General features: G+C 45.6%; 2 protein-coding genes across 2 annotated transcripts in view; both read left to right on the top strand.

The window, feature by feature from the left end:
- Window positions 1-204: 204 nt before the first annotated feature.
- Window positions 205-12664, top strand: LOC311120297 (fibulin-5-like; the record flags this gene model as incomplete). The annotated part of the gene is made up of 2 exons (XM_084194923.1): window positions 205-336; window positions 10647-12664. 2 exons carry the CDS (start codon window positions 205-207, stop codon window positions 10806-10808), a joined length of 294 nt encoding a protein of 97 aa, XP_084051049.1. The 3' UTR covers window positions 10809-12664.
- Window positions 12665-16433: 3769 nt separating this feature from the next.
- Window positions 16434-17243, top strand: part of LOC311120296 (fibulin-5-like) — a gene marked incomplete at both ends in the record, with an annotated part of 31346 nt that continues 30536 nt past the window's right edge. Inside the window, one exon of the mRNA XM_084194922.1 lies at window positions 16434-16497. Coding sequence (XP_084051048.1) covers window positions 16434-16497 — 64 coding nt within the window. The remainder of the gene's footprint in view (window positions 16498-17243) is intronic.

The following is a 17243-nucleotide window of genomic DNA, read 5'->3' as shown; positions in this document are numbered from 1 at the left end:
ACTGTATATAAAACACAGGCAAATCTAATAAATTAATATTTTAATGTTTTCATTTTAGGTGATCTTAAAAGTACCTACTATACTGTCATATATTAACCTTAAAATAACCAAGCTTCAAATATTTTTTTTCTCACCAGTCAGTGTATGTGTAGTGCTGAGAACCCAGCCTGTAGAGACAGGCCCTTCACCATCTTGTACCGCCACATGGACCTGTCCTCAGGCCGCGGTGTCCCAGCAGACATCTTCCAGATGCAGGCCACCACGCGATACCCCGGAGCTTTCTATATCTTCCAGATCAAAGGACCGGGCAACGAGGGACGAGAGTTCTACATGAGGGTGAGAGAGGGAGGGAGGGAGGGAGGAGAGTTCTACATGAGGGTGAGGGAGGGAGGAGAGTTCTACATGAGGGAGGGAGGGAGGGAGGGAGGAGAGTTCTACATTAGGGTGAGGGAGGGAGGGAGGAGAGTTCTACATTAGGGTGAGGGAGGGAGGAGAGTTATACATGAGGGTGAGGGAGGGAGGGAGGAGAGTTCTACATGAGGAAGGGAGGGAGGAGAGTTCTACATGAGGGTGAGGGAGAGAGGGAGGAGAGTTCTACATGAGGGTGAGGGAGGGAGGGAGGAGAGTTCTACATGAGGGAGGGAGGGAGGGAGGGAGGGAGGATAGTTCTACATTAGGGAGGGAGGGAGGGAGGGAGGAGAGTTCTACATTAGGGTGAGGGAGGGAGGGAGGAGAGTTCTACGGGAGGGAGGGAGGGAGGGAGGAGAGTTCTACATTAGGGTGAGGGAGGGAGGGAGGAGAGTTCTACATGAGGGTGAGGGAGGGAGGGAGGGAGGAGAGTTCTACATGAGTGTGAGGGAGGGAGGAGAGTTCTACATGAGGGTGAGAGAGGGAGGGAGGAGAGTTCTACATGAGGGAGGGAGGGAGGGAGGGAGGAGAGTTCTACATGAGGGTGAGGGAGGGAGGGAGGAGAGTTCTACATGAGGGAGGGAGGGAGGGAGGGAGGGAGGAGAGTTCTACATTAGGGTGAGGGAGGGAGGGAGGAGAGTTCTACATGAGGGTGAGGGAGGGAGGGAGGAGAGTTCTACATGAGGGTGAGGGAGGGAGGGAGGAGAGTTCTACATGAGGGAGGGAGGGAGGAGAGTTCTACATTAGGGTGAGGGAGGGAGGGAGGGAGGAGAGTTCTACATGAGGGTGAGAGAGGGAGGGAGGAGAGTTCTACATGAGGGTGAGGGAGGGAGGGAGGAGAGATCTACATGAGGGAGGGAGGGAGGGAGGGAGGAGAGTTCTACATGAGGGTGAGGGAGGGAGGGAGGAGAGTTCTACATGAGGGTGAGGGAGGGAGGGAGGGAGGGAGGGAGGGAGGAGAGTTCTACATGAGAGAGGGAGGGAGGAGAGTTCTACATGAGGGAGGGAGGGAGGAGAGTTCTACATGAGGGTGAGGGAGGGAGGGAGGAGAGTTCTACATTAGGGTGAGGGAGGGAGGGAGGAGAGTTCTACATGAGGGTGAGGGAGGGAGGGAGGAGAGTTCTACATGAGGGTGAGGGAGGGAGGGAGGGAGGGAGGGAGGAGAGTTCTACATTAGGGTGAGGGAGGGAGGGAGGAGAGTTCTACATGAGGGAGGGAGGGAGGGAGGGAGGGAGGAGAGTTCTACATGAGGGTGAGGGAGGGAGGGATGGAGGGAGGGAGGAGAGTTCTACATGAGGGTGAGAGAGGGAGGGAGGAGAGTTCTACATGAGGGTGAGGGAGAGAGGGAGGGAGGGAGGGAGGAGAGTTCTACATTAGGGTGAGGGAGGGAGGGAGGAGAGTTCTACATGAGGGAGGGAGGGAGGAGAGTTCTACATTAGGGTGAGGGAGGGAGGGAGGAGAGTTCTACATGAGGGTGAGGGAGGGAGGGAGGGAGGGAGGGAGGAGAGTTCTACATGAGGGTGAGGGAGGGAGGGAGGAGAGTTCTACATGAGGGTGAGAGAGGGAGGGAGGAGAGTTCTACATGAGGGAGGGAGGGAGGGAGGAGAGTTCTACATGAGGGTGAGGGAGGGAGGGAGGAGAGTTCTACATGAGGGAGGGAGGGAGGGAGGGAGGGAGGAGAGTTCTACATTAGGGTGAGGGAGGGAGGGAGGAGAGTTCTACATGAGGGTGAGGGAGGGAGGGAGGAGAGTTCTACATGAGGGTGAGGGAGGGAGGGAGGAGAGTTCTACATGAGGGAGGGAGGGAGGGAGGAGAGTTCTACATGAGGGTGAGAGAGGGAGGGAGGAGAGTTCTACATGAGGGTGAGGGAGGGAGGGAGGAGAGTTCTACATGAGGGAGGGAGGGAGGGAGGGAGGAGAGTTCTACATTAGGGTGAGGGAGGGAGGGAGGAGAGTTCTACATGAGGGTGAGGGAGGGAGCGAGGGAGGGAGGGAGGGAGGGAGGGAGGGAGGAGAGTTCTACATGAGAGAGGGAGGGAGGAGAGTTCTACATGAGGGAGGGAGGGAGGAGAGTTCTACATGAGGGTGAGGGAGGGAGGGAGGAGAGTTCTACATTAGGGTGAGGGAGGGAGGGAGGAGAGTTCTACATGAGGGTGAGGGAGGGAGGGAGGAGAGTTCTACATGAGGGTGAGGGAGGGAGGGAGGAGAGTTCTACATGAGGGAGGGAGGGAGGGAGGGAGGGAGGAGAGTTCTACATGAGGGTGAGGGAGGGAGGGATGGAGGGAGGGAGGGAGGAGAGTTCTACATGAGGGAGGGAGGGAGGGAGGGAGGGAGGGAGGAGAGTTCTACATGAGGGTGAGGGAGGGAGGGAGGAGAGTTCTACATGAGGGTGAGGGAGGGAGGGAGGAGAGTTCTATATGAGGGTGAGAGAGGGAGGGAGGAGAGTTATACATGAGGGAGGGAGGGAGGGAGGAGAGTTCTACATGAGGGTGAGGGAGGGAGGGAGGAGAGTTCTACATGAGGGTGAGGGAGGGAGGGAGGGAGGGACGAGAGTTTTACATGAGGGAGGGAGGGAGGGAGGAGAGTTCTACATTAGGGTGAGGGAGGGAGGGAGAGAGATGAAGGTGAGGGAGGGAGAGAGAGTGAGATCTACACGAGGGTGAGTAAGAGAGAGAGAGCGAGGGAGGGAAGGAAGGAGTTCTACATGATGGTGGTAGTAGAGTAGTGGCCTGAGGACACACACTTAAAGTGTTGTGAAATCTGTTGTGAAATGTGATGTAATGTTTTTGCATAACTGCCTTAATTTTGCTGGACCCCAGGAAGAGTAGCTGCTGCCTTGGCAGGAACTAATGGGGATCCATAATAAACCCCAGGAAGAGTAGCTGCTGCCTTGGCAGGAACTAATGGGGATCCAAAATAAACCCCAGGAAGAGTAGCTGCTGCCTTGGCAGGAACTAATGGGGATCCATAATAAACCCCAGGAAGAGTAGCTGCTGCCTTGGCAGGAACTAATGGGGATCCAAAATAAACCCCAGGAAGAGTAGCTGCTGCCTTGGCAGGAACTAATGGGGATCCATAATAAACACCAGGAAGAGTAGCTGCTGCCTTGGCAGGAACTAATGGGGATCCATAATAAACCCCAGGGAGAGTAGCTGCTGCCTTGGCAGGAACTAATGGGGATCCATAATAAACCCCAGGAAGAGTAGCTGCTGCCTTGGCAGGAACTAATGGGGATCCATAATAAACCCCAGGAAGAGTAGCTGCTGCCTTGGCAGGAACTAATGGGGATCCAAAATAAACCCCAGGAAGAGTAGCTGCTGCCTTGGCAGGAACTAATGGGGATCCATAATAAACCCCAGGAAGAGTAGCTGCTGCCTTGGCAGGAACTAATGGGGATCCAAAATAAACCCCAGGAAGAGTAGCTGCTGCCTTGGCAGGAACTAATGGGGATCCATAATAAACCCCAGGAAGAGTACCTGCTGCCTTGGCAGGAACTAATGGGGATCCATAATAAACCCCAGGAAGAGTAGCTGCTGCCTTGGCAGGAACTAATGGGGATCCATAATAAACACCAGGAAGAGTAGCTGCTGCCTTGGCAGGAACTAATGGGGATCCAAAATAAACCCCAGGAAGAGTAGCTGCTGCCTTGGCAGGAACTAATGGGGATCCATAATAAACCCCAGGAAGAGTAGCTGCTGCCTTGGCAGGAACTAATGGGGATCCAAAATAAACCCCAGGAAGAGTAGCTGCTGCCTTGGCAGGAACTAATGGGGATCCAAAATAAACCCCAGGAAGAGTAGCTGCTGCCTTGGCAGGAACTAATGGGGATCCATAATAAACCCCAGGAAGAGTACCTGCTGCCTTGGCAGGAACTAATGGGGATCCATAATAAACCCCAGGAAGAGTAGCTGCTGCCTTGGCAGGAACTAATGGGGATCCAAAATAAATACTAATACAAATCAGGCCTGAGGACAACAATAAACAGATAATGATGTAACTCTGTTTGCAGTGTGTAGTTCGCGATAGAATGGCGCCACCTGTTGGATAAGTCGGAGAATGATTAAGATGCTCTCAGGAGTTTCATCATTCGTTATCAGCCTTTTTAAACTAATACCAGCAGGATACTTACAGACTATTTTGGGGGGGATATACAGAACAGAACACAAAGTAATCTGCAACACTGTTGGACATAACTGTTACCTTGTCACAACACAACTGATTGGCTCAAATGCATTAAGAAGGAAAGAAATTCCACAAATTAACTTTTACACAAGGCACACCTGTTAATTGAAATGCATTCCAGGTGACTACCTCATGAAGCTGGTTGAGAGAATGCCAAGAGTGTGCAACCCTGTCATCAAGGCAAAGGGTGGCTATTTGAAGAATCTCAAATCTCAAATATATTTTGATTTGTTTAACACTTTTTTGGTTACTACATGATTCCATATGTGTTATTTCATAGTTTATGTCTTCACTATTATTCTACAACGTAGAAAATATTAAAAGTAAAGAAAAACCCTTGAATGAGTAGGTGTTCTAAAACTTTTGACCAGTAGTGTATATACCATTTTTGCAAATGTATGAAATATATAAAACTTAAATATTACATTTACATAAGTATTCAGACCCTTTTACTCAGTACATTGTTGAAGCACCTTTGGCAGCGATTACAGCCTTGAGTCTTCTTGGGTATGACGCTACAAGCTTGGCACACCTGTATTTGTGGAGTTTCTCCCATTCTTCTCTGCAGATCCTCTCAAGCTCTGTCGGGTTGGATGGGGAGCGTTGCTGCACAGCTATTTTCAGGTCCCTCCAGAGATGTTCGATTGGGTTAAAGTCCGGGCTCTGGCTGGGCCACTCAAGGACATTCAGAGACTTGTCCCGAAGCCACTCCTGCGTTGTCTTAACTGTGTGCTTAGGGTCGTGGTCCTGTTGGAAGGTGAACCTTCGCCCCAGTCTGAGGTCCTGAGCGCTCTGGAGCAGGTTTTAATCAAGGATCTCTCTGTACTTTGCTCCGTTCATCTTTCCCTCGATCCTGACTAGTCTTTCTTCTTTTGACTGGTACTGTGTGTATATATACAACTATACATCAGAAGTATCACGTCAACTCATGATCACTAACTATGTTTCCATCCAATTGGCGACATATTTCCATGCGGGAAAAAAAAATCTGCAAAACTATTAGCGTTTTCCCACCGGAGATGTTTCTATCAAATGTAATTGTTGCGGATAAAAGGATGTTCATGATGACGCAGTGTGCATGAACATAACTTCTGTGGTTAAATTCCCATATACCGAATAAATAATACAAGTTAAATGGGTTTCCATCATATTTTACACTCTACTGATGGTTTTGTGCAACAACAAAAAAAAGAGGTACACTACCGTTCAAAAGTTTGGGGTCACTTAGAAATGTCCTTGTTTTCGAAAGAAAAGCAATTTTTTTGTCCATTAAAATAACATCAAATCTATCAGAAATACAGTGTAGACATTGTTAATGTTGTAAATAGCTATTGTAGCTGGAAACGGCTGATTTTTTATGGTATATCTACATAGGCGTACAGAGGCCCATTATCAGCAACCATCAGTCCTGTGTTCCAATGGTACGTTGTGTTTGCTAATCCAAGTTTATCATTTTAAAAGGCTAGTTGATCATTAGAAAACCCTTTTGCAATTATGCTAGCACAGCTGAAAACTGTTGTGCTGATTAAAGAAGCAATAAAACTGGCCTTCTTGAGACTAGTCGAGTATCTGGAGCATCAGCAATTGTGGGTTCGATTACAGGCTCAAAATGGCCAGAAACAAATAACTTTCTTCTGAAACTCGTCAGTCTATTCTTGTTCTGAGAAAAGAAGGCTATTCCATGCGAGAAATTGCCAAGAAACTGAAGATCTCGTACAACGCTGTGTACTACTCCCTTCACAGAACAGGGCAAACTGGCCCTAACCAGAATAGAAAGAGGAGTGGGAGGCCCCGGTGCACAACTGAGGAAGAGGACAAATACATTAGCGTGTCTAGATTGAGAAACAGATGCCTCACAGGTCCTCAACTGGCATCTTCATTAAATAGTACCCACAAAACACCAGTCTCAACGTCAACAGTGAAGAGGCGACTCAGGGATGGTGACCTTCTAGGCAGAGTTGCAAAGAAAAGGCCATATCTCAGACTGGCCAATAAAAAGAAAAGATGAAGATGGGCAGTCTGAGATATAGCTTTTTCTTTGTAACTCCTCCTAGAAGGTCAGCATTTTATTGCTTCTTTAATCAGCACAACAGTTTTCAGCTGCGCTAACATAATTGCAAAAGGGTTTTTCTAATGATCAATTAGCCTTCTAAAATTATCAACTTGGAATACAGGACTGATGGTTGCTGATAATGGGCCTCTGTACGCCTATGTAGATAGCTACAATAGCCATTTACAACATTAACAATGTCTACACTGTATTTTCTCATCAATTTTATGTTATTTTAATGGACAAAAAAATTTGCTTTTCTTTCGAAAACAAGAACATTTCTAAGTGACCCCAAACTTTTGAACGGTAGTGTATATAGCGAATGTTCTTGGCCCGTGTGCTCTAGCCAACAGCTTACAGATACAGTGCGGGTATAGCCTACATGATGAGATTATTATGGACAAAAAGAGCTAGATTATTTTTTATTTGTCAAACATCGATCATCATGTCACCAGAATAAGACCCTTGATATGTATTGGGATAGGAACATCAAACTCATCACTGTGCGCCCTGTGAAGTTCGTCATCATTTATTTAATCTGTAGGCTAATGAACTGCATGGTTCCATGAGTCATAGTGGGAGGACCACACAACATGTCATCACGTGACTCCAAGTTTACTTTGATATGATAATTATTATGTCAATATTTGCACATAAAAAGGCGTTTCCACCACCATTTCTCACATAATTAATTTCGCAGACACAAAAAGATCCCACTTTTTGTAGTGTATTTTTATTTGTCGACATTTGGAAAGTTCACCGACAAATTAGCTGTTTCCATCAAGCCTGTCGTGACATTTTTTATCCACTGTACTTTACTCGCATTAAAAACGTTGGACGGAAACCTGGTTACTGACAGACACACACTATATATATACAAAAGTATGTGGACACCCCTTCAAATGAGTGAATTCTGCTATTTCAGCCCACACCCGTTGCTGACAGGTGTATAAAATCGAGCACACAGCCATGCAATCTCCATAGACAAACATTGGCAGTAGAATGGCCTTACTGAAGAGCTCAGTGACTTTCAACGTGGCACCGTCATAGGATGCCAACTTTCCAACAAGTCAGTTCGTCAAATGTCTGCCCTGCTAGAGCTTCCCCCGGTCAACTGTAAGTGCTGTTATTGTGAAGTGGAAACATCTAGGAGGAACAACGGCTCAGCCGCGAAGTGGTAGGCCACACAAGCTCACAGAACGGGACCGCCGAGTGCTGAAGCGCGTAGTGCGTTAAAATCGTCTGTCCTCGGTTGCAACACTCACTACCGAGTTCCAAACTGCCTCTGGAAACAATGTCAGCACAATAACTGTTCGTCAGGAGCTTCATGAAATGGGTTTCCATGGCCGAGCAGCCGCACACAAGCCTAAGATCACCATGCTCAGTCGACGGACGAATCTGGGTTTGGCGGATGCCAGGAGAACGCTACCTGCCCCAACGCTACCTGCCCCAATGCATAGTGTGGTCCTCTGTAGCTCAGCTGGTAGAGCACGGCGCTTGTAACGCCAAGGTAGTGGGTTCGATCCCCGGGACCACCCATACACAAAAAATGTATGCACGCATGACTGTAAGTTGCTTTGGATAAAAGCGTCTGCTAAATGGCATATTATTATTATATTATAACTGTAAAGTTTGGTGGAGTTGAAATAATGGTCTGGGGCTGTTTTTTATGGTTCGGTCTAGGCCCCTTAGTTCCAATGAAGGGAAATCTTAAAGCTACAGCATACAATGACATTCTAACTTTGTGGCAACAGTTTGGGGAAGGCCATTTCCTGTTTCAGCATGACAATGCCCCCGTGCACAAAGCAAGGTCCATACAGAAGTGGTTTGTCAAGATCAGTGTGGAAGAACTTGACTGGCCTGCACAGAGCCCTGACCTCAACCCCATCGAACACCTTTGATATGAATTGGAACGCCGACTGCGAGCCAGGCCTAATTGCCCAACATCAGTGCCCGATCTCATTAATGCTCTTGTGGCTGAATGGAAGCAAGTCCCCGCAGCAATGTTCCAACATCTAGTGGAAAGCCTTCCCAGAAGAGTGGAGGCTGTTATAGCAGCAAAGGGGGGACCAACTCCATATTAATGCCTATGATTTTGGAATGAGATATTCGACGAGCAGGTGTCCACATACTTTTGGTCATGTAGTGTATATATTTTTTTTACCAGGATTTTGGAAATTCTCCTGCGACCCCATTTTCATATCAGGCGACCCCACATCAGGCCGCGACCCCTAGTTTGGGAATCACTGCCATAAATCATGACTTGCATGGTGCATTGAGGAAGTGGTTAACTAAACCACTGCTATGCAGAAGGGAAGGGAAAGGTTAATATTGTCGAGTTCCTTCTATATTACCATCACACGATGGGCCTGCTAATACCAGTTTTGTGGGGAGTACCAGTCAAAAGTTTGGACACACCTACTCATTCCAGGGTTTTTCTTTATTTTTACTATTTTCTACATTGTAGAATAATAGTGAAGACATCAAAACTATGATATAACACATATGGAATCATGTAGTAACCAAAAAAGTGTTAAACAAATCAAAATATATTTTATATTTGAGATTCTTCAAAGTAGCCACCCTTTGTCTTGATGACAGCTTTGCACACTCTTGGCGTTCTCTCAACCAGCTTCATGAGGTAGTCACCTGGAATGCATTTCAATTAACAGGTGTGTCTTCTTAAAAGTTAATTTGTGGAATTTCTTTCCTTCTTAATGCGTTTGAGCCAATCAGTTGTGTTGTGACAAGGTAGGGGTGGTATACAGAAGATAGCTCTATTTGGTAAAAGACCAAATCCATATTATGGCAAGAACAGCTCAAATATGCAAAGAGAAACGACAGTCCATCATTACTTTAAGACATGAAGGTCAGTCAATCCGGAAAATTTCAAGAACTTTGAAAGTTACTTCAAGTGCAGTCGCAAAAACCTTCAAGCGCTATGATGAAACTGGCTGATCATGAGGACCGCCACAGGACAGGAAGACCCAGTGTTACCTCTGCTGCAGAGGATAAGTTCATTACAGTTACCAGCCTCAGAAATTGCAGCCCAAATAAATGCTTCACAGAGTTCAAGTAACAGACACATCTCAACATCAACTGTTCAGAGGAGACTGCGTGAATCAGGCCTTCATGGTCGAATTGCTGCAAAGAAACCACTACTAAAGGACACCAATAAGAAGAAGAGACTTGCTTGGGCCAAGAAACACGAGCAATGGACATTAGACTGGTGGAAATCTGTCCTTTGGTCTGATGAGTCCAAATTTTAGATTTTTGGTTCCAACCACCGTGTCTTTGTGAGACGCAGATTAGGTGAACAGATGATCTCCGCATGTGTGGTTCCCACCGTGAAGCATGGAGGAGGAGGTGTGATGGTGTGGGGGTGCTTTGTTGGTGACACTCTCTGTGATTTATTTAGAATTCAAGGCACACTTAACCAGCATGGCTACAACAGCATTCTGCAGCGATACGCCATCCCATCTTGTTTGGGCTTAGTGGGACAATCATTTGGTTTTCAACAGGACAATGACCCAACACACCTCCAGGCTGTGTAAGGGCTATTTTACCAAGAAGGAGAGTGATGGAGTGCTGCATTAGATGACCTGGCCTCCACAATCACCTGACCTCAACTCAATTGAGATGCTTTGGGATGAGTTGGACCGCAGAGTGAAGGAAAAGCAGCCAATAAGTGCTCAGCATATGTGGGAACTCCTTTAAGACTGTTGGAAAAGCATTCCAGGTGAAGCTCGTTGAGAGAATGCCAAGAGTGTGCAAAGCTGATTAGGTGTGTCCAAACTTTTGACTGGTACTGTAGATTAAATTACACGATGTCAAACAATCAATCTATCAAATGTATTTCTAACACCTTTTTTTACATCAACAGTTAAACTACAGTAACTACACGGCCTACAAGCAGAAACACAGTGGCCCAGATGTCTGAAGTTAGGAGCTACATTCAGCCATTAGTCCATTACGTCTGAAGTCTCTCTCTCTCTCTCTCGTTACAGCAAACCAGTAACGTGAGTGCTACTCTGGTCCTGTCTCGGCCCATCAAGGGTCCCAGGGAGCTGGTCCTGGACCTGGAGATGGTAACCGTTAACAACGTCATCAACTTCAGAGGCAGCAGTATCATACGGCTCACGATATACGTGTCTGAGCATCCTTACTGAGGCCCCTCCCCCCTGACCTCTGACCTCTGACCTCTGATTAATCACCACGTCCGGTCCAACTCTCACAAGCCCGAAGCATACCTTCCTAGATTCCTTTACTCTCCAAAATCTACCGATCTACCATCTTCCAGCAGGCAGCTCCACTCCGCTTCACTCCGTTCTATGGATGATGGGGTCTCTTTCACTACAACTATTATTACGTCTCAATAAACTGTTATAGGAGAGAGGGGGGGGGGGGGGGGTACCTTGCTCTCCATTTCACCACCTCCCCTCCCCACCCTGACATCCACATCAAACTGTTAATGGACTGTACATTACGACTGTCTATACATCAGACTGTTAATGGACTGTACATTACGGCTGTCTATACATCAGACTGTTAATGGACTGTACATTACGACTGTCTATACATCAGACTGTTAATGGACTGTACATTACGACTGTCTATACATCAGACTGTTAATGGACTGTACATTACGACTGTCTATACATCAGACTGTTACTGGACTGTACATTACGGTGCCTACCAGACTAAGGACGTATCCGCACAGAAGGGTATTTATGTTGTATTGTAAAGGCTGTCTGACTCTCTCTCTCCCCTGCTCTTTAAAAATACATATTTCCAATTACATTTACTATTAAGGTAATTGAAAGCAGTGTTGGTTGTTTACTTTTTTCAATCTTTACTAACGACATGCCAGTGGCTTTGAGTAAAGCTTTGAGTAAAGCCAGTGTGTGTATGTATGCGGATGACTCAACACTATACACGTCAGCTACTATAGCGACTGAAATGACTGCAACACTTAGCAAAGAGCTGCAGTTAGCTTCAGAATGGGTGGCAAGGAATAAGTTAGTCCTAAATATTTCAAAAACTAAAAGCATTGTATTTGGGACAAATCATTTACTAAACCCTAAACCTCAACTAAATATTGTAATGAATCATGTGGAAATTGAGCAAGTTGAAGTGACTAAACTGCTTGGAGTCACCCTGGATTGTAAACTGTCATGGTCAAAACATATTGATACAACAGTAGCTAGGATGGGGAGAAGTCTGTCCATAATAAAAATTGCTGCTCTGCATTCTTAACAGTACTATCAACAAGGCAGGTCCTACAGGCCCTAGTGTTGTCTTACCTGGACTACTGTTCAGTCGTGTGGTCATGTGCCACCAAGAGGGACTTAGGAAAATTGCAATTGGCTCAGAACAGGGCAGCACGGCTGGCCTTTAGATGTACACAGAGAGCTAACATTAATAATATGCATGTCAATCTCTCCTGGTTCAAAGTGGAGGAGAGATTGACTTCATCACTAGTTGTATTTATGAGAGGTATTGACATGTTGAATGCACCGAGCTGTCTGTTTGAACTACTGGCGCACAGCTTGGTGGTCACCCATGCATACCCCACAAGACATGCCACCAGAGGTCTCTTCACAGTCCCCAAGTCCAGAACAGACTATGGGAGGTGCACAGTACTACATAGAGCCATGACTACATGGAACTCTATTCCACATCAGGTAACTCAAGCCAGCAGTAAAATTAGATTGAAAAAACATATACAAATACACCTTATGGAACAGCGGGGACTGTGAAGCAACACAAACATAGACACATGCATACAAACACATGATAACTTACGCACTATACACAGATGTACACATGGATTTTGTGTTATAGATATGTGGTAGTAGAGTAGAGGCCTGAGGGCACACACTTAATATGTTGTGAAATCTGTTATGAATGTATTGTAATGTTTTTAAAATGTATAACTGCCTTAATTTTGCTGGACCCCAGGAAGAGTAGCTGCTGCCTTGGCAGGAACTAATGGGGATCCATAATAAATACAAATACAAATACTGCATACTTCTATTTGTGTTATTAATGAACTCACAGTCACCTTATTTTCTGTGAAGCGTTATCCTTTAAATAAGCTGTGAACGTGAGCGTTACGATATGTGTTAGTGATGCTTTGTGTGACTATGGGCTTTTTATGTGTATCTACGGACTAAGATATGTTCAAAAAGGACCTTGACCATGGCAGTATGTTTTCTACCTACCTACCTTGACTGAACTAGCCTGGTCCCATATCTGTTTTGTGCTATCATTCTAAGGAATGGCAAGGAGTGGAATATTAGCCCAAACAGACTGGTACCCAGGCTACGACTGTTCTGGTCTGGGTACACTTAGTTTCTGTCACTGTATTGGGAAAGAACAGCGCAGGGTTCTCTTCCTCCGCTACATCGGCTGGTGACTGGACGTCACTGTGTCCTAATCAAGAGCTACATCTCAGCTGGTGACTGGACGTCACTGTGTCCTAATCAAGAGCTACATCGGCTGGTGACTGGACGTCACTGTGTCCTAATCAAGAGCTACATCTCAGCTGGTGACTGGACGTCACTGTGTCCTAATCAAGAGCTACATCTCAGCTGGTGACTGGACGTCACTGTGTCCTAATCAAGAGCTACATCGGCTGGTGACTGGACGTCACTGTGTCCTAATCAAGAGCTACATCGGCTGGTGACTGGACGTCACTGTGTCCTAATCAAGAGCTACATCTCAGCTGGTGACTGGACGTCACTGTGTCCTAATCAAGAGCTACATCTCAGCTGGTGACTGGACGTCACTGTGTCCTAATCAAGAGCTACATCGGCTGGTGACTGGACGTCACTGTGTCCTAATCAAGAGCTACATCTCAGCTGGTGACTGGACGTCACTGTGTCCTAATCAAGAGCTACATCGGCTGGTGACTGGACGTCACTGTGTCCTAATCAAGAGCTACATCGGCTGGTGACTGGACGTCACTGTGTCCTAATCAAGAGCTACATCGGCTGGTGACTGGACGTCACTGTGTCCTAATCAAGAGCTACAGTGGGGGAAAAAAGTATTTAGTCAGCCACCAATTGTGCAAGTTCTCCCACTTAAAAAGATGAGAGAGGTCTGTAATTTTCATCATAGGTACACGTCAACTATGACAGACAAAATGAGAAAAAAAAATCCAGAAAATCACATTGTGGGATTTTTAATGAATTTATTTGCAAATTATGGTGGAAAATAAGTATTTGGTCAATAACAAAAGTTTCTCAATACTTTGTTATATACCCTTTGTTGGCAATGACACAGGTCAAACGTTTTCTGTAAGTCTTCACAAGGTTTTCACACACTGTTGCTGGTATTTTGGCCCATTCCTCCATGCAGATCTCCTCTAGAGCAGTGATGTTTTGGGGCTGTCGCTGGGCAACACGGACTTTCAACTCCCTCCAAAGATTTTCTATGGGGTTGAGATCTGGAGACTGGCTAGGCCACTCCAGGACCTTGAAATGCTTCTTACGAAGCCACTCCTTCATTGCCCGGGCGGTGTGTTTGGGATCATTGTCATGCTGAAAGACCCAGCCACGTTTCATCTTCAATGCCCTTGCTGATGGAAGGAGGTTTTCACTCAAAATCTCACGATACATGGCCCCATTCATTCTTTCCTTTACACGGATCAGTCGTCCTGGTCCCTTTGCAGAAAAACAGCCCCAAAGCATGATGTTTCCACCCCCATGCTTCACAGTAGGTATGGTGTTCTTTGGATGCAACTCAGCATTCTTTGTCCTCCAAACACGACAAGTTGAGTTTTTACCAAAAAGTTCTATTTTGGTTTCATCTGACCATATGACATTCTCCCAATCCTCTTCTGGATCATCCAAATGCACTCTAGCAAACTTGAGATGGGCCTGATCATGTTCTGGCTTAAGCAGGGGGACACGTCTCGCACTGCAGGATTTGAGTCCCTGGCGGCGTAGTGTGTTACTGATGGTAGGCTTTGTTACTTTGGTCCCAGCTCTCTGCAAGTCATTCACTAGGTCCCCCCGTGTGGTTCTGGGATTTTTGCTCACCGTTCTTGTGATCATTTGACCCCACGGGGTGAGATCTTGCGTGGAGCCCCAGATCGAGGGAGATTATCAGTGGTCTTGTATGTCTTCCATTTCCTAATAATTGCTCCCACAGTTGATTTCTTCAAACCAAGCTGCTTACCTATTGCAGATTCAGTCTTCCCAGCCTGGTGCAGGTCTACAATTGTGTTTCTGGTGTCCTTTGACAGCTCTTTGGTCTTGGCCATAGTGGAGTTTGGAGTGTGACTGTTTGAGGTTGTGGACAGGTGTCTTTTATACTGATAACAAGTTCAAACAGGTGCCATTAATACAGGTAACGAGTGGAGGACAGAGGAGCCTCTTAAAGAAGAAGTTACAGGTCTGTGAGAGCCAGAAATCTTGCTTGTTTGTAGGTGACCAAATACTTATTTTCCACCATAATTTGCAAATAAATTCATTAAAAATCCTGCAATGTGATCTTCTGGAAAAATACTTCTCAATTTGTCTGTCATAGTTGACGTGTACCTATGATGAAAATTACAGGCCTCTCTCATCTTTTTAAGTGGGAGAACTTGCACAATTGGTGGCTGACTAAATACTTTTTTTCCCCACTGTACATCGGCTGGTGACTGGACGTCACTGTGCCCTAATCAAGAGTTACACATATTACATTTTGAGACAATCATTTGTCAACGGTGCCCCTCAGATGCACTACGGATTGAACAAGATACATTTCCGTCGAATATTGTCTTTTGAGTAAAACGTATGACATTAATTCTGATAATGCGTTTAATTTTGCAACGTTTGCCATGAACAAAAACAATGGTCAGTTCTGTTTTGTATTTTGTGTTTTTGTTTAAAAGTCTTTGGCAGATTTAATTCATTCCCCTTCAGTAACAACCTGTTAGTTCTACAAGTGAGCCTAGTCAGACAAAACATTGTACTAGACCTGAACGCTATATCTGGTCAAATGTATTATTGTTATATAACTGTCATGTGTATTTTGGAATAAGAACTTTATTAGTGGTCAAATGAGGTCACTTGTGATAAGGGTAGCCTAAAAAATGCACTGTACATATATAGAGAGATAAAGTTTAAGACTATTGCGGATTCTCTCTTAAGGAAGCACTTTAGAATCTCCTTGTTTATTGTTTACTTTGTTCAGAGAAGGAAGCTTGTGGTGCTATTCCGAGAATGTCTTGTTGAAGGGCATTCCCCTTGAGACCGAGAGTGTGTGTGGGAGAGAGAGAGAGAGTGTGTGGGAGAGAGAGAGAGAGAGAGAGAGAGAGAGAGTGTGTGGACACACCAACCAGCACTGTAGTTAAAAGGCACTAGGACCCAACACTATTCTATGGTTCCAGTGGAGGTTTACCAGAACACACAGCCTTGGAGATTTCCCACTATTCCACCTGTTCTCTAGAGAAAGATAGAAGTTCTGCTTATTCCAGGAGGGATAACCGCTTTGCAGGTATTTAGAAGTTGTTTTGTTTGGTTGATCCGGTTATTGTGATATTATAATAGATGCTTATTGTTATAGGAATCTTACTGGTACAATATTTTCTAGATATTGATCTATTCTCATCATAAGATCGACCGATAGCTGACTACTGTCTATTAATTTCACTATTCTGTGGTTAAAAAAAAAAGTCAGTTATAAATTAATCAGAATGTAATTATGAGAAACTGTCAGAGGTAATTTGCCTCCTGTCCAGTGATGAATGTTGCTCTCTGCTTTATTGTCGACTCTGATTGGAACCGTATCACAGCATCGCAATGGAATGCATCAAGAACTGCTGCAAAAGCTTCTTAGACAAGGACAAGGCAATCAAACAGCAAGGTAAATTGTTAACTTTACAAAAATATAAATGCAACATGTAAAGTATTGGTCCCATGTTTCATGAGCTGAAATAAAAGATCCCAGAAATGTTCCATACGCACGAAAAGCTTATTTCTCTCACATTTTGAGCATACATTTGTTTACATCCCTGTTAGTGAGCATTTCTCCTTTGCCAAGATAATCCATCCACCTAACTGGTGTGGCATATCAAGAAGCTGATTAAACAGCATGATCATTACACAGGTGCACCTTGTGCCGGGGACAATAAAAGGCTATTCTAAAATGTGAAGTTTTGTCACACAACACAATGCCACAGATGTCTCATGTTTTGAGGGAGCATGCAATTGGCATGCTGACTGCAGGAATGTCCACCAGAGCTGTTGCCAGAGAATTGAATGTTCATTTCTCTACCATAAGCCGCCTCCAACGTCGTTTTAGAGAATTTGGCAGTACGTCCAACCGGCCTCACAACTGCAGACCACGTGTAACCACGCCAGCCCAGGACCTCCACATCTGGCTTCTTCACCTGTGGGATCGTCTGAGATCAGCCACCCGGACAGCTGATGAAACTGAGGAGTATTTCTGTCTGTAATAAAGCCCTTTTGTGGGGGAAAACGCATTCTGATTGGCTGGGCCTGGCTCCCCAGTGGGTGGGCCTATGCCCAGTCATGTGAAATCTATAGATTAGGGCCTAATTTATTTATTTCAATTGACTGATTTCCTTAAATGAACTGTAACTCAGTAAA

The sequence above is a fragment of the Coregonus lavaretus genome, assembly GCF_964263955.1.
Source record: "Coregonus lavaretus genome assembly, contig: HAP1_SCAFFOLD_4633, whole genome shotgun sequence".
NCBI lineage: Eukaryota > Metazoa > Chordata > Actinopteri > Salmoniformes > Salmonidae > Coregonus > Coregonus lavaretus.
The sequence above is the reverse complement of the archived record's forward strand: the minus strand, read 5'-3'. Positions and strand labels throughout refer to the sequence as shown.